At 36.4% G+C, this 20837-nt stretch overlaps 1 protein-coding gene across 2 annotated transcripts in view; it reads left to right on the forward strand.

The window, feature by feature from the left end:
* The window catches only part of NT5C2 (5'-nucleotidase, cytosolic II), a 106251-nt gene that overhangs the window by 19672 nt on the left and 65742 nt on the right, over positions 1 to 20837 (forward strand). For both annotated transcript variants that reach the window (XM_059899830.1, XM_059899831.1), the window contains one exon: positions 8767 to 8891. In XM_059899830.1, coding sequence (XP_059755813.1) covers positions 8791 to 8891 — 101 coding nt within the window. In that variant the 5' untranslated portion in view covers positions 8767 to 8790. Of the gene's footprint in view, positions 1 to 8766; positions 8892 to 20837 lie in introns of those variants that run through there.

Below are 20837 nucleotides of genomic sequence, written 5' to 3' on the forward strand. Positions count from 1 at the left end.
CTTTGTTGCTGCACGCAGGCTTTCTGTTGTTGCAGCGAGTGTGGGCTACTCTTCGTTGCAGTGCGCAGGCTTCTCACTGCGGTGGCTTGTCTTTGTTGCAGAGCATGGGCTCTAGGTGTGTGGGCTTCAGTAGTTGTGGCATGTGGGCTCAGTAGTGTGGCTCACGGACTCTAGAGCGCAGGCTCAGTACTTGTGGCGCATGGGATCAGTTGATCCGTGGCATGTGGGATCTTCCCAGACTAGGGCTTGAACCTGTGTCCCTGCATTGGCAGGCGGATCCTTAACCACTGTGCCACCAGGGAAGTCCTAGATTTAGTTTTTTTAAGGAACCTCCATACTGTTTTCCATACTGGGTGCACCAGTTTACATTCCCACCAACAGTGTAGGAGGGTTCCCTTTTTTCCACACCCTTTCCAACATTTGTTATTTGTAGACTTCTAAATGATGGGCATTCTGACTGGTGTGAGGTGATACCTCATTGTAGTTTTGATTTGCATTTTTCTAATAATTAGCGATGTTGAGCATCTTTTCATGTGCCTATCGACCATCTGTATGTTTTCTTTGAAGAAATGTCTATTTAGGTCTTCCACCTATTTTTTGATTGGGTTATTTTTGTTGTTGTTGTTATTGAGTTGTATGAGCTGTTTATATACTTCGGAAATTAAGGCCTTGTTGGTCGCATCATTTGCAAATATTTTCTCCCAGTCTGTAGGTTGTCTTTTCATTTTGTTTATGATTTCCTTTGCTGTTCAAAAGCTTATAAGTTTGATTGGGTCCCACTTGTTTATTTTTGCTTTTATTTTTATTGCCTTCGAGACTGACCTAAGAAAACATTGGTACAATTTATGTCAGAGAATGTTTTGCATATGTTCTCTTCTGGGAGTTTTGTGGTGTCATGTCTTATATTTAGGTCCTACAGCTTTTTTTTTTTTTTTTTTTTTTTGATTGGGGTAAATATTTAAAACATAGTGTAAGTTTTAAAATATGGTTGAGTAAAATTCTACCACCTTGCTATTTTTTTGTTTGCTTTGTTGTTTCCTTTTTCTCTTTTTATCTCATATTTTGGGTTGATTATTTCTTGTTTCCATTTTATCTCTTTTGTTGCCTTATTAGCTATAACTTTGTTACTGTGGTGATTGTTTTAGGGTGTATAGTATGCATTTTTGCCTTATCACAGTCTGCTTTCAACTGGCATACTACTTCCTGTGTACTATAGGAGTCAAAGTAGTATACTTCTGTTCTCTTCTTACCCACCTTTGGGTTATTACTGTCACATATTTTAGTTCTATATATGTTATAAACCTAACAATATATTACTGTTTCTTTTGCTTCAAACAGTTATCTTTTAGAAAGACTTAATAGTAGGGAAAAATCTTTTATAGTTACCCATTCCTTTGTGTAGACTGATTTCCATCTGGTATTGTTTTCCTCTTACCTGAAGGACTTCCTTTAAAATTTCTTTTAGAGTCTGCTGGTGATTAATTCTTTCAGCTTTTGTACATCTGAAGAAGTCTTTATTTCTGAAGGATGTTTTTGTCAGGGAAAGAATTCTAGGTTGACACTTACTTTCTTTCAGTTCTTTAAAGGTGTTTCTCCACTTTTCTCTGGCTTCACTGCTTCAGATGAGGAATTTGTTTTTTTCTTCTCTGTATGATGTCTTCTTTCTCTAGCTGCTTCTTTAATATTTTCTCTTTATCACTCCTTTTAAGTAATTTGATTTTGATGTGCCTTGGTGTAGTTTTCTTGTTTTGTGTGCTTGGGGTTTGCTGAGTTTTCTTGGACCTGTAGATTTATAGTTTTCATTAAGTTTGGAAATTTCCCCCCACTATTTCTTTAAATAATTTTTCTGTCTTCTCCCTTTCTCTTTTCTTTTGTGGACTCCAATTATGCATATATTAGAAATCAGAATACACTTGAAACTGTTGCATAGGTCACTGATCTGTTTTAATTTGGATAGTTTCTATTGCTATGTCTTCAAGTTACTAATGTTTTCTTTAAAGTCTAATCTGTCATTAATCTATTCAGTGTATTTCTCATCTCAGATTGTGGTTGTCGCTTCTAGATGTTTGAGTTGGGTCTTTTAAAAAGACTTTTCATGCCTGTACTTAACATTTTCAGTCTTCTAGTTTTTTGAACATATGAAATACATTCAATCATCAATTATATATTGAATGACATATTATTTGAATTGCATATTATATATTGAATTTTGTTCAATTATAATAACTTAGTGTCTTTGAGTATTCTATCATCTGTGTCATTTGTGGGTTTGCTTCAGTTGGTTTTTTTTTAAAGATTTATTCATTTATTATTTATTTATTTTATTTATTTTTGGCTGCGTCAGGTCTTAGTTGAGGCACGAGGGATCTTCATTGAGACATGTGGGATCTTTCATTAAGGTGTGCGGGCTCTTCATTGTGGTGCACAGGCTTCTCTAGTTGTGGCACGCAGCCTCCAGGGCGCGTGGGCTCTGTAGTTTGTGGTACGTGGGGTGTAGTTGAGGCACGCCAGCTCGGTAGTTGTGGCATGTGGGCTTAGTTGCCCCATGGCATGTGGGATTTTAATTCCCTGACCAGGGATCAAAACCGTGTCCCCTGCATTGTAAGGTGGATTCTTTACCACTGGACCACCAGGGGAGTCCCTGCTTCAGTTGATTTTTCTCCTCATTATGTATCATAGTTTCCTTTTCCTTTGAATGCTGCTAATTTTTTTTTTTTATTCCTAGGTATTTTATTCTTTTTGTTGCAAAGGTAAATGGGAGTGTTTCCCTAATTTCTCTTTCAGATTTTTCATCATTAGTGTATAGGAATGCAAGAGATTTCTGTGCATTAATTTTGCATCCTGCAACTTTACCAAATTCATTGATTAGCTCTAGTAGTTTTCTGGTGGCATTTTTAGGATTGTCTATGTATAATATCATGTCATCTGCAAACAGTGACAGTTTTACTTCTTCTTTTCCAGTTTGTATTTCTTTTACAGTTTGTATTCCTTTTATTTCTTTTTCTTCTCTGATTGCCGTGGCTAGGACTTCCAAAACTATGTTGAATAAGAGTGGCGAGAGTGGACATCCTTGTCTCGTTCCTAATCTTAGTGGAAATGCTTTCAGTTTTTCACCATTGAGAATGATGTTTGCTGTGGGTTTGTTGTATATGGCCTTTATTATGTTGAGGTAGGTTTCCTCTATGCCCACTTTCTGGAGAGTTTTTATCATAAATGGGTGTTGAATTTTGTCAAAAGCTTTTTCTGCATCTATTGAGATGATCATATGGTTTTTATTCTTCAATTTGTTAATATGGTGTATCACATTGATTGATTTGCATATATTGAAGAATCCTTGCATCCCTGGTATAAATCCCACTTGATCATGGTGTATGATCCTTTTAATGTGTTGGATTCTGTTTGTTAGTATTTTGTTGAGGATTTTTGCATCTATATTCATCAGTGATATTGGTCTGTAATTTTCTTTTTTTGTAGTATCTTGGTCTGGTTCTGGTATCAGGGTGATGGTGGCCTCATAGAATGAGTTTCGGAGTGTTCCTTCCTCTGCAATTTTTGGAAGAGTTTGAGAAAGACGGGTGTTAGCTCTTCTCTAAGTGTTTGATAGAATTCACCTGTGAAGCCATCTGGTCCTGGACTTTTGTTTGTTGGAAGATTTTTAATCACAGTTTCAATTTCATTACTTGTGGTTGGTCTGTTCATATTTTCTATTTCTTCCTGGTTCAGTCTTGGAAGGTTATACCTTTCTAAGAATTTGTCCATTTCTTCCAGGTTGTCCATTTTATTGGCATAGAGTTGCTTGTAGTAGTCTCTTAGGATGCTTTGTATTTCTGCAGTGTCTGTTGTAACTTCTCCTTTTTCATTTCTAATTTTATTGATTTGAGTCCTCTCCCTCTTTTTCTTGATGAGTCTGGCTAATGGTTTATCAATCTTGTTTATCTTCTCAAAGAACCAGCTTTTAGTTTTATTGATCTTTGCTATTATTTTTTTTGTTTCTATTTCATTTATTTCTGCTCTGATCTTTATGATTTCTTTCCTTCTGCTAACTTTGGGTTTTGTTTGTTCTTCTTTCTCTAGTTCCTTTAGGTGTAAGGTTAGATTGTTTATTTGAGATCTTTCTTCTTTCTTGAGGTAGGCTTATATAGCTATCAACTTCCCTCTTAGAACTGCTTTTGCTGCATCGCATAGGTTTTGGATCGTCGTGTTTTCATTGTCATTTTTCTCTAGGTATTTTTTGATTTCCTCTTTGATTTCTTCAGTGATCTCATGGTTATTTAGTAACGTATTGTTTAGCCTCCATGTGTTTGTGTTTTTTATTTTTTTTTCCCTGTAATTAATTTGTTTTTTTTTCAATAATTTTATTAAATCTTTGTCCTTGAGTACACATCTTTTTTTTTTAATTAATTAACTAATTTATTTAGTTTTGGCTGTGTTGGGTCTTCGTTTCTGTGCGCAGGCCCTCTCTAGTTGCGGTGAGCGGGGGCCACTCTTCATCGTGGTGCACGGGCTTCTCATTGTTGTGGCCTCTCTTGTTGTGGAGCACAGGCTCAGTGGTTGTGGCTCACGGGCTTAGTTGCTCCGCAGCATGTGGGGTCTTCCCAGACCAGGGCTCGAACCCTTGTCCTCTGCATTGTCAGGCAGATTCTTAACCACTACGCCACCAAGGAAGCCCCTTGTAATTCATTTCTAATCTCATAGCATTGTGGTCGGAAAAGGTGCTTGATATGATTTCAATTTTCTTAAATTTACTGAGGCTTGATTTGTGACCCAGGATGTGATGTATCCTGGAGAATGTTCCGTGCTCACTTGAGAAGAAAGTGTAATCTGCTGTTTTTGGATAGAATGTCCTATAAATATCAATTCAATTTGTCTGGTCTATTGTGTCATTTAAACCTTCTGTTTCCTTATTTATTTTCATTTTGGATGATCTGTCTATTGGTGTAAGTGAGGTGTTAAAGTCCCCCACTATTATTGTGTTACTGTCGATTTCCTCTTTTATAGCTGTTAGCAGTTGTCTTAGGTATTGAGGTGCTCCTATGTTGGGTGCATATATATTTATAATTGTTATATCTTCTTCTTGGATTGATCCGTTGATCATTATGTAGTGTCCTTCCTTGTCTTTTGTAACATTCTTTATTTTAAAGTTTATTTTATCTGATATGAGTATAGCTACTCCAGCTTTCTTTTGATTTCCATTTGCATGGAATATCTTTTTCAATCCCCTCACTTTCAGTCTGAATGTGTCCCTAGGTCTGAAGTGGGTCTCTTGTAGACAGCATATAGGTGGGTTTTGTTTTTGTATCCATTCAGCAAACCTGTGTCTTTTGGTTGGAGCATTTAATCCATTCACGTCTAAGGTAATTATCGATATGTATGTTCCTATGACCATTTTCTTAATTGTTTTGGCTTTGTTTTTGTAGGTCCTTTTCTTCTCTTGTGTTTCCCACTTAGAATAAGTTCCTTTAGCATTTGTTGTAGAGCTGGTTTGGTGGTGCTGAATTCTCTTAGCTTTTTCTTGTCTGTAAAGCTTTTGATTTCTCCATCGAATCTGAATGAGATCCTTGCCAGGTAGAGTCATCTTGGTTGTAGGTTCTTCCCTTTCATCACTTTAAGTATATCATGCCACTCCCTTCTGGCTTGTAGAGTTTCTGCTGAGAAATCAGCTGTTAACCTTATGGGAGTTCCCTTGTATGTTATTTGTGGTTTTTCCCTTGCTGCTTTCAATAATTTTTCTTTGTCTTTAATTTTTTCCAATTTGGGCTCCAGGCATGCGGGCTTCACTAGTTGTGGCACGCCAGCTCAGTAGTTGTGGCTCACAGGCTCTAGAGCGCAGGCTCAATAGTTGTGGCACATGGGCTTAGTTGCTTCGTGGCCTATGGGATCTTCCCAGACCAGGGCTCAAACCCATGTCCCCTGCAGTGGCAGGCAGATTCTCAACCACTGCGCCACCAGGGAAGTCCCTTTTTTTTTTTTAATTTATTTATGTCCGTGTTGGGTCTTCATTGCTGTGCATGGGCTTTCTCTAGTTGCATCGAGTGGGGGCTACTCTTCGTTTCGGTGCGCAGGCTTCTCATTGTGGTGGCTTCTCTTGTTGTGGAGCACGGGCTCCAGGCGTGCGGGCTTCAGTAGTCGTGACATGCAGGCTCAGTAGTTGTGGCTTGCGGGCTCTAGAGTGCAGGCTCAGTAGTTGTGACCCATGAGCTTAGTTGGTCCACAGCATGTGGGATCTTCCCAGACCAGGGATCGAACCCACTTCCCCTGTATTGGCGGGGGGATTCTTAACCGCTGCGCCACCCAGGAATCCCTCCTTAACTTTTTAACAATAAAAAGAGGTAGACTTTTGTGAATACTATTAGAGATTTTTTAAAAGTTGGAGTTCACTTAAGGCCTTAACAATAAATAAACAAAATTTATTTCCTATTATATGGACTATAATTGCAGTAGAGCTCAAGTTAAAGTTTTTCTTTAATGGCATGACTATTCTGATTTCTCTTAATTCATCATAGAATACAAATTTCATTTCTGAGTCTTATTTAAACTTATGTAAGATATAGTCCTGGTCCTTCCCTCAACCTCCACTCCTCCTCCCACTGAAAACCATTGAAGTTCCATTGTAATTCTGTACTTTTCAAAATTTCACCCTTTTTTGGTCCACAAAATAGTCTGGATTTGCTACATGAATTAAAAAAAAAAAACCCATAGTATATCTAGATTCAGTTATAGTGGCCTAGCAAATAACTTCTCTTAAGTTATGTGGGGTCCTACACCAAGGGGGGAAAACTGTGATGGGGTGGGGATGGTAGTGTGCTGAATTGGGCGATTGGGATTGACATGTATACAGTGATGTGTATAAAATTGATGACTGATTAAAAAAAAAAAAAAGTTATGTGGGGTCCTAGTTCCGCTACCAGGGATCGCATCTGTGCCCCCTGCAGTGGAAGCATGGAGTCTTAACCATTGGACTGCCAGGGAAGTCCCTTAACTAGAGTCTTTTGCAAGTACCAGTACTTTTGTTATCTAAACAGTGTTTGGAAATCTTGATTACTTCAGAAACATTACAGACCTAAATATATATCCAAAAGAATTGAAAACTGGTACTCAAGTAAATACATTGTTCGTACATGTTCATAGCAGTACTATTCACAGTAGCCAAAAGGTGGAAATAGTCCAAATGTCTATCAGCGGATGAAGAGATAAACAAATTGTGGTACATGCACACAGTGGAATATTTATTATTCAGCCATAGAAAGGAAGGAAGTATCTGAAACATGATGCAACATGGATGAAGCTAGAAAACATGCTAAATGAAAGAAGCCAGATACAAAAACTCACATACTATATGATTCTGTTTATATGAAATATCCAGAATAGATAAACCCAAAGAGGCAGAAGTGGGATTGGGGTGGCCATGGGGTGGGGAGAATGGGGAGAAACTGCTTAATGGGTAAAGGGTTTTACTTTGGAGTGACAGAAGTATTTTGGAACTAGATAGAGGTGGTGGTTGCACTATATTATGAACATACTAAATGCCATTGACTTACTTTTTTTTTTTTAATTTAATTTTATTTGTTTATTATTTTTGGCTGCATTGGGTCTTCGTTGCTGTATGCAGGCTTTCTCTAGTTGCGGTGAGCGAGGGCTACTCTTCGTTGCAGCGCGTCGGCTTCTCGTTGCAGTGGCTTCTCTTGTTGTGGAGCACGGGCTCTAGGCGTGCGGGCTTCAGTAGTTGTGGCATGTGGGCTTCAGTAGTTGTGGCTTGCAGGCTCTAGAGCGCAGGCTCAGTAGTTGTGGCATATGGGCTTAGCTGCTCCACGGCATGTGGGATCTTCCCGGACCAGGGCTTGAACCTGTGTCCCCTGCATTGGGAGGCGGATTCTTAACCACTGCGCCACCAGGGAAGTCCTTGATTTACTTTAAAATGGTTAGTTTTCTTATGTGAATTTCACCTCAATAAATTATTATTTTAAAAAGCTACAAAGATGGCTTACTTTAAAATTGACATAATGTCATAAACAATGTTAGCATTTTCAAAATCGGAAATAAATTAGAATGCAGATGTTTTCACAAACATTGGTATTTTAATAAAATGTTAATAAACTTCTTAACTCTAAAAGGTTATTTTTCATCCTTATTTAAAGCTGCAGATGAAAACTGCAAAAATAGAAGTGAAACCTGTATCAGTGCCTATAGTAAAAATACAGTAAAGACACTTATCTGCTCACCTCGTTTTAGATGTTTATTCTAATGAGATGAAATGTTTTAGTTTATTGCTTCTTCTAGTTCAGTCTGTAGTACTAGCTGCAAGATAATTTATCATAGAAAAATATAAAAGCATAATATAATTAGAAGTCAAATACTCATACATATTTGTACTACCATTGATTGAGTTTAGTATGTTTATCAGAATTAAAAGGTTGCTTACTTTACATACTTTGAACATACATTAACTGAAAATTATATATTTTCACATGTCTGTGGTCTCAGCCCCTTTTCTAGAATCTAGGATTAAAGTAAATTATTACTGGCAATCATGCTTAATTTTTTGAAGGTGTTATATATGATCGTTCTGGATAGAAATTACTATATGAAATTATTTCCTAAATTTACATAGTTTAGAAGTGTTAGTTTAATTTTTCAGTATATTTCCATATTCAATATATTTAAATAGTTATATCAGACAATTTGCAAGCTAGAGTTTTACTAATTTTTTAAAAAATTCTGGTATCAATATACAGATGCTAATGTTAAATTACTGATTTTCTTTTCTAGAATTGAGCATACAAATAAAATAAAATGACAACTTCCTGGAGTGATCGGTTACAAAATGCAGCAGATATGCCTGCTAACATGGATAAACATGCCCTGAAAAAGTATCGACGAGAAGCTTATCATCGGTAAGTATTTTGTCTATTTAATCCTCAAAACAGCTCTATAAAGTGGGCGTATAATATCTTCATTTTACGGATGATGAAATTAACGTGCAGAGTAGTTAGGCAATTTACTCTAGATCACATAGCTGGTTCATGGTTCAAACCCTGTCCAAAGTCCAGAATTTTATTGCCAGAATTTTACAACCACACTGCTGCTGCTTTTTTAAAAAAATTCTTTCTGCTTCTTATATCTACTAATAAAAGTCCTTAAGAGCAGAAAGTCTTCAGCTGTTAGAAAATTGTGCTTTAGTTATGAATAATGAAGTTTGTTTTTTTCTGTTTTTTTTGTTTTTAAATGAGATATATTTTTAATTTATCACAAATGTCAAAGATTCAAAAGGTTAGGTATTAGTATAGATACGGGGAAACAGGCACTTTCTTTTTTTTTTTTTTTGAATTTTTGAATTTTATTTTTTTATACAGCAGGTTCTTATTAGTTATCCATTTTATACATATTAGTGTGTATATGTCAATCCCGATCTCCCAATTCATCACACCCCCCCCCTCCACTTTCCCCCCTTGGTGTCCATACATTTGTTCTCTACATCTGTGTCTCAATTTCTGCCCTGCAAACCGGTTCATCTGTACCATTTTTCTAGGTTCCACATATATGCGTTAATATACAATATTTGTTTTTCTCTTTCTGACTTACTTCACTCTGTATGACAGACTCTAGATCCATCCACGTCTCTACAAATGACACAATTTCGTTCCTTTTTATGGCCGAGTAATATTCCATTGTATATATGTACCACATCTTCTTTATCCATTCGTCTTTCGATGGGCATTTAGGTTGCTTCCATGTCCTGGCTATTGTAAATAGTGCTGCAATGAACATTGGGGTGCATGTGTCTTTTTGGATTATGCTTTTCTCTGGGTATATGCCCAGTAATGGGATTGCTGGGTCATATGGTAATTCTATTTTTAGTTTTTTAAGGAACCTCCATACTGTTCTCCATAGTGGCTGTATCAATTTACATTCCCACCAACAGTGCAAGAGGGTTCCCTTTTCTCCACACCCTCTCTAGCATTTGTTGTTTGTAGATTTTCTGATGATGCCTATTCTAACTGGTGTGAGGTGATACCTCACTGTAGTTTTGATTTGCATTTCTCTAATAATTAGTGATGTTGAGTAGCTTTTCATGTGCTTCTTGACCATCCATATGTCTTCTTTGGAAAATGTCTATTTAGGTCTTCTGCCCATTTTTGGATTGGGTTGTTTGTTTTTTAAATATTGAGCTGCATGAGCTGTTTATATATTTTAGAGATTAATCTTTTGTCCGTTGATTCGTTTGCAAATATTTTCTCCCATTCTGAGGGTTGTCTTTTCGTCTTGTTTGTAGTTTCCTTTGCTTTGCAAAAGGTTTTAAGTTTCATTAGGTCCCATTTGTTTATTTTTGTTTTTATTCTCATTACTCTAGGAGGTGGATCAAAAAAGATCTTGTTGTGATTTATGTCAAAGAGTGTTCTTCCTATGTTTTCCTCTAAGAGTTTTATAGTGTCTGGTCTTACATTTAGGTTTCTAATCCATTTTGAGTTTATTTTTGTGTATGGTGTTAGGGAGTGTTCTAATTTCATTCTTTTACATGAAGCTGTCCAGTTCTCCGAGCACCACTTATTGAAGAGACTGTCTTTTCTCCATTGTATATCCTTGCCTCCTTTGTCATAGATTAGTTGACCATAGGTGTGTGGGTTTATCTCTGGGCTTTCTATCCTGTTCCATTGATCTATATTTCTGTTTTTGTGCCAGGACCATATTGTCTTGATTACTGTGGCTTTGTAGTATAGTCTGAAGTCAGGGAGTCTGATTCCTCCAGCTCCGTTTTTTCCCTCAAGACTGCTTTGGCTATTCGGGGTCTTTTGTGTCTCCATACAAACTTTAAGATGATTTGTTCTAGTTCCATAAAAAATGCCATTGGTAATTTGATAGGGATTGCATTGAATGTGTAGATTGCTTTGGGTAGTATAGTCATTTTCACAATATTGATTCTTCCAATCTAAGAACATGGTATATCTCTCCATCTGTTGGTATCATCTTTAATTTCTTTCATCAGTGTCTTCTAGTTTTCTGCATACAGGTCTTTTGTCTCCCTAGGTAGGTTTATTCCTAGGTACTTTATTCTTTTCCTTGCAGTGGTAAATGGGAGTGTTTGCTTAATTTCTCTTCAGATTTTTCATCATTTGTGTATAGGAATGCAAGAGATTTCTGTGCATTAATTTTGCATCCTGCACCTTTACCAAATTCATTGATTAGCTCTAGTAGTTTTCTGGTGGCATCTTTAGGATTGTCTATGTATAGTATTATGTCATCTGCAAACAGTGACAGTTTTACTCCTTCTTTTCCAGTTTGTATTCCTTTTATTTCTTTTTCTTCCCTGATTGCCGTGGCTAGGACTTCCAAAACTATGTTGAATAAGAGTGGCGAGAGTGGACATCCTTGTCTTGTTCCTGATCTTAGAGGAAATGCTTTCAGCTTTTCACCATTGAGAATGATGTTTGCTGTGGGTTAGTTGTATATGGCCTTTATTATGTTGAGGTAGGTTCCCTCTATGCCCACTTTCTGGAGAGTTTTTATCATAAATGGGTGTTGAATTTTGTCAAAAGCTTTTTCTGCATCTATTGAGATGATCATATGGTTTTTATTCTTCAGTTTGTTAATATGGTGTATCACATTGATTGATTTGCGTATATTGAAGAATCCTTGCATCCCTGGGATAAATCCCACTTGATCATGGTGTATGATCCTTTTAATGTGTTGTTGGATTCTGTTTGCTAGTATTTTGTTGAGGATTTTTGCATCTATATTCATCAGTGATATTGGTCTGTAATTTTCTTTTTTTGTAGTATCTTGGTCTGGTTCTGGTATCAGGGTGATGGTGGCCTCATAGAATGAGTTTCGGAGTGTTCCTTCCTCCGCAATTTTTGGAAGAGTTTGAGAAAGATGGGTGTTAGCTCTTCTCTAAGTGTTTGATAGAATTCACCTGTGAAGCCATCTGGTCCTGGACTTTTGTTTGTTGGAAGATTTTTAATCACAGTTTCAATTTCATTACTTGTGGTTGGTCTGTTCATATTTTCTATTTCTTCCTGGTTCAGTCTTGGAAGGTTATACCTTTCTAAGAATTTGTCCATTTCTTCCAGGTTGTCCATTTTATTGGCATAGAGTTGCTTGTAGTAGTCTCTTAGGATGCTTTGTATTTCTTCGGTGTCTGTTGTAACTTCTCTGTTTTCATTTCTAATTTTATTGATTTGAGTCCTCTCCCTCTTTTTCTTGATGAGTCTGGCTAATGGTTTATCAATTTTGTTTATCTTCTCAAAGAACCAGCTTTTAGTTTTATTGATCTTTGCTATTGTTTTCTTTGTTTCTATTTCATTTATTTCTGCTCTGATCTTTATGATTTCTTTCCTTCTGCTAACTTTGGGTTTTGTTTGTTCTTCTTTCTCTAGTTCCTTTAGATGTAAGGTTAGATTGTTTGAGATGTTTGTTGTTTCTTAAGGTAGGCTTGTATAGCTATAAACTTCCCTCTTAAAACTGCTTTTGCTGCATCGCATAGGTTTTGGATCATCATGTTTTCATTGTCATTTGTCTCTAGGTATTTTTTGATTTCCTCTTTGATTTCTTCAGTGATCTCTTGGTTATTTAGTAACGTATTGTTTAGCCTCCATGTGTTTGTGTTTTTTACGTTTTTTTTCCCTGTAATTGATTTCTAATCTCATAGCGTTGTGGTCAGAAAAGTGCTTGATATGATTTCGGTTTTCTTGAATTTGCTGAGGCTTGATTTCTGACCCAAGATGTGATGTATCCTGGAGAATGTTCCATGCTCACTTGAGAAGAAAGTGTAATCTGCTGTTTTTGGATGGAATGTCCTATAAATATCAATTCAATCTATCTGGTCTACTGTGTCATTTAAAGCTTGTGTTTCCTGATTAATTTTCTGTTTGGATGATCTGTCCATTGTTGTAAATGAGGTGTTAAAGTCCTCCAGTATTATTGTGTTACTGTCGATTTCCTCCTTTGTAGGTGTTAGCAGTTGCCTTATGTATTGAGGTGTTCCTATGTTGGGTGCATATATATTTATAATTGTTATATCTTCTTCTTGGATTGATCCGTTGATCATTATGTAGTGTCCTTCCTTGTCTCTTGTAACATTCTTTATTTGAAAATCTGTTTTATCTGATATGAGTATTGCTACTGCAGCTTTCTTCTGATTTCCATTTGCATGGTATATCTTTTTCCATCCCCTCACTTTCAGTCTGTATGTGTCCCTAGGTCTGAAGTGGGTCTCTTGTAGACAGCATATAGATGGGTCTTGTTTTTGTATCTATTTAGTGAGCCTGTGTCTTTTGGTTGGAGCATTTAATCCATTCACGTTTAAGGTAATTATTGATATGTATGTTCCTATGAACATTTTTCTTAATTGTTTTGGGTTTGTTTTTGTAGGTCCTTTTCTTCTCTTGTGTTTCCTACTTAGAGAAGTTCCTTTAGCATTTTTTGTAGAGCTGGTTTGGTGGTGCTGAATTCTCTTAGCTTTTTCTTGTCTGTAAAGCTTTTGATTTCTCCATTGGATCTGAATGAGATCCTTGCCGTGTAGAGTCATCTTGGTTGTAGGTTCTTCCCTTTCATCACTTTAAGTATATCATGCCACTCCCTTCTGGCTTGTAGAGTTTCTGCTGAGCAATCAGCTGTTAACCTTATGGGAGTTCCCTTGTATGTTACTTGTGGTTTTTCCCTTGCTGCTTTCAATGATTTTTCTTTGTCTTTAATTTTTGCCAGTTTGATTACTATGTGTCTTGGTGTGTTTCTCCTTGGGTTTATCCTGTATGGGACTCTCTGCACTTCCTGGACTTGGGTGGCTATTTCCTTTCCCATGTTAGGGAAGTTTTTAACTATAATCTCTTCAAATATTTTCTCCGGTCCTTTCTCTCTCTCTTCTCCTTCTGGGACCCCTATAATGTGAATGTTGTTGCATTTAATGTTGTCCCAGAGGTCTCTTAGGCTGTCTTCATTTCTTTTCATTCTTTTTTCTTTATTCTCTTCCGCAGCAGTGAATTCCACCATTCTGTCTTCCAGGTCAATTATCTGTTCTTCTGCCTCAGTTATTCTGCTATTGATTCCTTCTAGTGTATTTTTCATTTCAGCTATTGTATTTTTCATTTCTGTTTGTTCTTTTATTCTTCTAGGTCTTTGTTAAACATTTCTTTTTTTTTTTTTAATTAATTTTTTATTTTTGAAAATACATTTTAAATTTATTTATTTATTTATTGGCTGTGTTGGGTCTTCGTTTCTGTGTGAGGGCTTTCTCTAGTTGCGGCAAGCAGGGGCCACTCTTCATCGCGGTGCGCGGGCCTCTCACTATCGCGGGCTCTCTTGTTGTGGAGCACAGGCTCCAGACGCGCAGGCTCAGTAGTTGTGGCTCACGGGCCCAGTTGCTCCGTGGCATGTGGGATCTTCCCAGACCAGGGCTTGAACCCGTGTCCCCTGCATTGGCAGGCAGGCTCTCAACCACTGCACCACCAGGGAAGCCGTGTTAAACATTTCTTCCATCTTCTCGATTTTTGCCTCCATTCTTTTTCCAAGGTCCTGCATCATCTTCACTATCATTATTCTGAATTCTTTTTCTGGAATGTTGCCTATCTCCACTTCATTTAGTTGTTTTTCTGGGGTTTTATCTTGTTCCTTCATCTGGTACAATGCCCCCTGCCTTTTCATCTTGTCTGTCTTTCTGTGAATGTGGTGTTTGTTCCACAGGCTGAAGCATTGTAGTTCTTCTTGCTTGTGCTGTCTGCCCTCTCAATAATGCAGTTTTTAGTTGCCATTTGCCACAAACTGATTATAGTTTTTAAATAGTTTTAGAATTGTGCCTACTGATGACTGTATTACATTGAATGTGGATAATTCTGGGTGTTAGCAGTGTTTTCTTATATTGATTTAAGACTTTAATATTTTCTCTAAATCATTTTTCCTTTAAAAGTTTAAAAAGTAAGTATTTTCAATTCATTTGCCAGTTTTAATAGATTCAGTTAAATGACTGCTTCTAAATCTTAATGGCTACCTGAATCTTTAGTGACTGAGATACTTGGAAGTAGATACTGCAATTAGGAATCATTTGGTTTTAGACAGAAATTAGAAGTTTATACTTGTAGGATAGAAAGATCTGGGCCCTAGTAGTACTGTCTCTGCCTCTGTCCTGGGAAATCCAGGAAAAGTGGAAATGCTGGTGTACTGGTAGTGCAAAAACGTTGCATAGGAACTCCAGGAAGTCTACAACAACTCATAATTACTCATCTGTTCTGGGATGGTTAAACTAGTTTATACAGATAAGTTCTTGTAAGCAGACAAAAAAATAATTCTGATTCCATTCTTTGTGTAGGAAAGCTAGGTCAGAATTAGGTAACATTTTAGTGCTTCAGTAAGCATTAATATTTTGAAGAAAATAGTTACTTGATATTGACTATCTTGAAAGTTAATTATTGCATCACTAGTTGGTTTTTAAAGTAGGTTGGTGATATTTCCTGGATGGTAGGTCACTAGGTAGCATTTTTTCCAGTTCATTAATGCTTACATTAAGAAAAAAATTAATGTAAGAACAAACGTTGTAAATACTACTTGTACTAAAGAATAAAATTTTGGAAACTTATATCAAGAGAGAGATCAAGATGAAAAATTAAAAACTGACTTCCAAAAGCAAAAAGGTTTGTATTCAAATCATTTAATTTATGATATACACAAACTTTTATCACTTTTAGGTGAAAAACACACCTGTCTGCCAGCTGGTGTCACATTCTTAGAAGGATGCAAAGGATGAATCCTGAACCCCACAAAAAGTGCTAATTTTTGTACTCTGAGTTTAAAACATGGGTACTGCCTTTTCCAAATTCCAAATCTTTTATTCTGGTTTTTCTGTTTGCTTGTTATGTTCATTGGGAACACCCATTACTTCTACATTCTTGGTTCGGTTTGGTCAAAAGGGTTTTATGTTCTCTTACCATCCAGTATTTGTTGAACAACAGCTTCATGCATTATAAACTGTCCTTTCTTGTCAGTTTCATTTAATGCATATTTATATTTCACATAGTCCTGAGCTCAGTATGAACTAAATTAAGCACAGGAGCTGACAAGAAATCTCTGTCTTGGCAAGGTGGAATCTCCAGTCCGTCCCACTGTAGGCAGTACCCATTTACCTTGTTTTAGGCCCCCATAAGTTTTCTATTTTGATCACTTAGTGGTACAAATCTACCAGAAAGAAAAATAAGCCATATTTATATTAGTAGTATATTTCAAGTAGCCAAAACATTTATATTGAATATTTGTACATAATTTAAATAATCAAGATCAAAAGGAAATGTACACAAGTCATCTACTTTAAAAATGTAAATGTCTAGGAATCAGATACATTGTATATTTATGATACATTGGACCTAGGAACATAGTGAAGATGACAAAATATAAGTTTATAATGCTGTCTCTGAGATTTTTTCTAAGCAATGGAAAAGGAGTAAACAGTTGGAGTCAGAGTTGAAAGAGCTGGGTTCAGGTTTTGTTGTGATCCTGGGGAGACCAGTTAGCCTCTCTGGGTGGTGATTTCTTTAGCTATAAAATGATAAGATTAAAGAGGAAGATCTTTAAGTCTTCTTCTAGCTTTAAAAATTCTATGCTCAATAAATGTTTGTTGCTTTGAACTTAATAATTGCTAATTAATAATTGCTTACTTGGGAGCTTATGATACACACTGCATGTAAGAGTCTTTAATCAACTGATCCACAAGTGAAAACAAGCTGAGCATTTACTGAATAAACTCCCAGTCACTGGCCCAGCAGGTTGTGATTTCACCTTGGTGGCAGTTCTCTGGTGAATGTGTTTATGTGAAGGAAACAAAGTATTCCATAACAAATTGATTTAACTCTATTAAGCAGACATTTGCTGACTATGTAGCATTTCTAGATTTTAGGCTGCTGTTTTTTCTTAAACCGGAAAGAGTAAAAACATTTCAGGTTCCCATTAAGATATGAAGACTCAGAATCAATCAGTGGGTACCAATGATCCTCTGCAGTGTGTGAGACGTGTTGCTAGATGTGCATGGGAATTAAAGGTGTAAAACAGAGTGTTTATGTGTGTATGTATAAATAAAACACATAACATATGCATTTGGAAGAGATAAAATGTAGAGGTGTTGTATACTTTCTGTTCAATTATTTGCTCAGTCTTTATATTCATGAAGTATACATTTGGTTGTGATGTAACATATTTATCAGTGGAAACAAGGGCTAGAATTATGCAATGAAGAGAGATCATCTAGGAAACATCAAGTGTCCTCATTGTATTTAATATTTCACAGCCTGAGAGCACTTCTGACTCATTTAGAATGATACTTCCTGGAAGATTCTGGACAGGCTCTGTACCCTACATTCTTCATATAGTAGAGTGCAATCTGAAATAATAGAAAGAATAGAAAAAGCATCTTGAAGGGTTTGAATTCTTAAGTCATTTAAAACTTCCCCCCCTTTTTTCTATTTTTCCCCCTATTTTCCCCCTATTTTTTACTAAAATAGAATTTTAATAAAGTACACATACCATAAAATTTGCCATCTTAACTGCTTTTAAGTATACAGTTCAGTGGTATTAAATACATTCACATTGTTATGTAGTTATCACCACTGTCCATCCCCACAACTCTTTTCATTTTGTAAAATTGAAACCTTACATCTACTGAGCAATAACTTTCCATTCTCCCCTCACCCCAGCCCTTGGCAACTAACCACCTTTATCTTTCTGTCTTGATGATTTTGGCCACCCTAAGTACCTCATATAAATGGAATCATACAGTATTGGTCTTTTTGTGACTGGCTTGTTTCACTTAGCATGATGTCTTCAAGGTTCATCCATGATGTAGCATATTGCAGAATTTCCTTTTAATATAAAAAATTAGGTTCTTGAACTCTTGCAAGTATTTGCTTTTGTTAATTAAAATTTTTAAATAGAAAGCATTTAAAAGAAATTTGTTTTAGTTTTCTAGTTAAGTCAATTTGTAGAGTGTTCTATTCCAGGGCTTTTTATTAAAGACATTTATTGGGGTTGGTAATTTATCATTGGTTAAATTAGGCAGGCTATGATGATCATTTATCATAACTGTACATTGTATGTGATACTTTAGAATTCCCTTTTAGAAGAAGCTAAATATTTTTAATTAAGTAAATAAATATCTAACTTCTAGCTTTTTTTCTTGCTTAATATTGGTCTTCTAAGTTTCAATATGGAAATAATGGTCATATGTCACTATTAAGAAACTGGCCTTCAGAATGTATGACTTGTTCTTCTTCCATTTCCTTATTATGGTTGTTGAGTCTTCTAGGCTGGAGCTAATCATCAGGCCAAACCCTTCTTTGGAATATGTTTTGGTGTATGGTCAGAGACAGGCTGAGCTGCTCATATGTTACTGTCGCTTGAAGGAGGCAGGTTAGACACTTAGCTCTTAAATAGTATCCTGTTTAAAATCTGATAGTGATGAGTACAGATCACAGTTTGTATCTACCATATCCAGGAATGGAACAATTAGAATTTTCATCTGCTTTCCCTGTTGACAGTGTCCAGGATGCTGAGGTCAGGTATTTGGTTTTATCCTTTTAAAGTTTCAATGATTACAGTACGAAAGAATTTTTGTATATGAATTTGCTCTTTCTTTATGAACACAGCTTATGAATTGATCAGTGGTTTTTATCATGTTGAACTGAAATTTGGTAAGTAATTGGGCTTGTGAATTTTTGGTTATCCAGTCTTTTGCCTTATTTTTTTTATTTTTATTTTTTTAAATTAATTTTTATTGGAGTATAGTTGCTTTACAATGTTGTGTTAGTTTCTACTGTACAGCAACAAAGTGAATCAGCTATATGTATACGTTTATCGCCTCTTTTTTGGATTTCCTTCCCATTTAGGTCACCACAGAGTTCCCTGTGCTATACAGTAGGTTCTCATTAGTTATCTATTTTATACATAGTAGTGTATATATGTCAATCCCAATGTCCCAATTCATCCCACCCTCCCTTGCCTTATTTTGAAAGGCACTGCAGTTACTTTGTCTTTAAGGTTCTTTATATATTTATCTGAAATTATTTTTTTAAATTGAAATTTTGGCCTTCATACCAGTATTTATTTAAATCTTTTGAATAATAATTCTCCAGTCAAAATAAGTTTATTATATATGTTTAAGTAATAAAAAGGAATTTGCATACATATATAAAATTATTTTTTAGTACCTATAGCTTGGCACACTAGTAGAAGTAGAAATGTTTATGGTTTTTTTTTAACCTCAAATTAAAAGTAGGTATCAGCAGTATGCTAACACATATATATGAAATCTAAGGGAAAAAAAAAAAAGGCCATGAAGAACCTAGTGGCAAGACCGGAATAAAGACACAGACCTACTAGAGAATGGACTTGAGGATATGGGGAGGGGGAGGGGTGAGATGTGACAGGGTGAGAGAGTGTCATGGACATATATACACTACCAAACGTAAAATAGATAGCTAGTGGGAAGCAGCCGCATAGCACAGGGAGATCAGCTCGGTGCTTTGTGACCACCTAGAGGGGTGGGATGGGGAGGGTGGGAGGGAGGGAGATGCAAGAGGGAAGAGATATGGGAACATATGTATATGTATAACTGATTCACTTTGTTATAAAGCAGAAACTAACACACCATTGTAAAGCAATTATACTTCAGTAAAGATGTTTAAAAAAAAAAAGTAGGTATCAGGTTTTATGCAAAGAGTACAGGTTGATAAATTTTAATTTTTTTGTCAACCACTTATGGATAGCACATGAATGTCATTCAGCTTTTTAGTTGTGTCATCAATCAAGCCGAATTAACCTGCCATTTCAGTATGGTTTCAAATATTCAAATGGATAAATTGTTAACATTTCTGTAGCCATATTATAAATTGAAAATCACATGGAAATATAGGTCCTCAGGAATGCCAAGGAGCCATCCTTAAATAATGTACATACATCTTGTCAGAATAAGAAGAGTGAGGGGCTTCCCTGGTGGTGCAGTGGTTAAGAATCCGCCTGCCAATGCAGGGGACACGGGTTCGAGCCCTGGTCTGGGAAGATCCCACAGGCTGCGGAGCAGCTAAGCCCATGTGCCACGGCTGCTGAGCCTGCGCTCTAGAGCCCGCGTGCCACAACTACTGAAGCCCACGTGCCGAGAGCCCGTGCTCCGCAACAAGAGAAGCCACGGTAGTGAAAAGCCTGCGCACCGCAGCGAAGAGTAGTAGCCCCTGCTCGCCGCAACTAGAGAAAGCCCGCGTGCAGCAATGAAGACCAAACGCAGCCAAAAATAAATAAATAAAATAAATAAATTTTTAAAAAAAGAATGTTTAAAAAAAAAGAAGAGTGAGGTAGAGTATCAGAACTGTACTAAATATTTTTGTTAGTATATCATTCTAATGCTTTGGTTAGAGTTTCATATTCCTAAGGAATGACAAATGGGGATTCAGGAATTGATAAGATTTAAAATTTTTATTTATTTTGACCCAAAACATTTGATCGATGGAATACTCTTCAGCAATAAAAGCGAATTAACTATTGATACACACAACTTTAGTACAGCTCAAGTAAACTATGCTGAGTTAATAAAGCAAATCTCAAAAGGTTACTTACTGTATGATTCCATGTCTATAACATTCCTGAAATGACAAAATTATGGAGATTGGGAAAAGAGTAGTGGTTGCCAGGGGTTAGGGATTGGCTTGGGTGGTGGGAGGTGGGTGTAGCTATAAAAAGTTGTACAAGGAATCCTTGTGATGGAACTGTTTTTTATCTTGACTCGAGTGGTGATTACATGAGTCTACACACACACAAATGAGTGCATGTAAAACTGGTGAAATCTGGTTGGTGGATTGTGTCAATGTCAGTTTCCT

The sequence above is a fragment of the Balaenoptera ricei genome, chromosome 16, assembly GCF_028023285.1.
Source record: "Balaenoptera ricei isolate mBalRic1 chromosome 16, mBalRic1.hap2, whole genome shotgun sequence".
Lineage (NCBI taxonomy): Eukaryota > Metazoa > Chordata > Mammalia > Artiodactyla > Balaenopteridae > Balaenoptera > Balaenoptera ricei.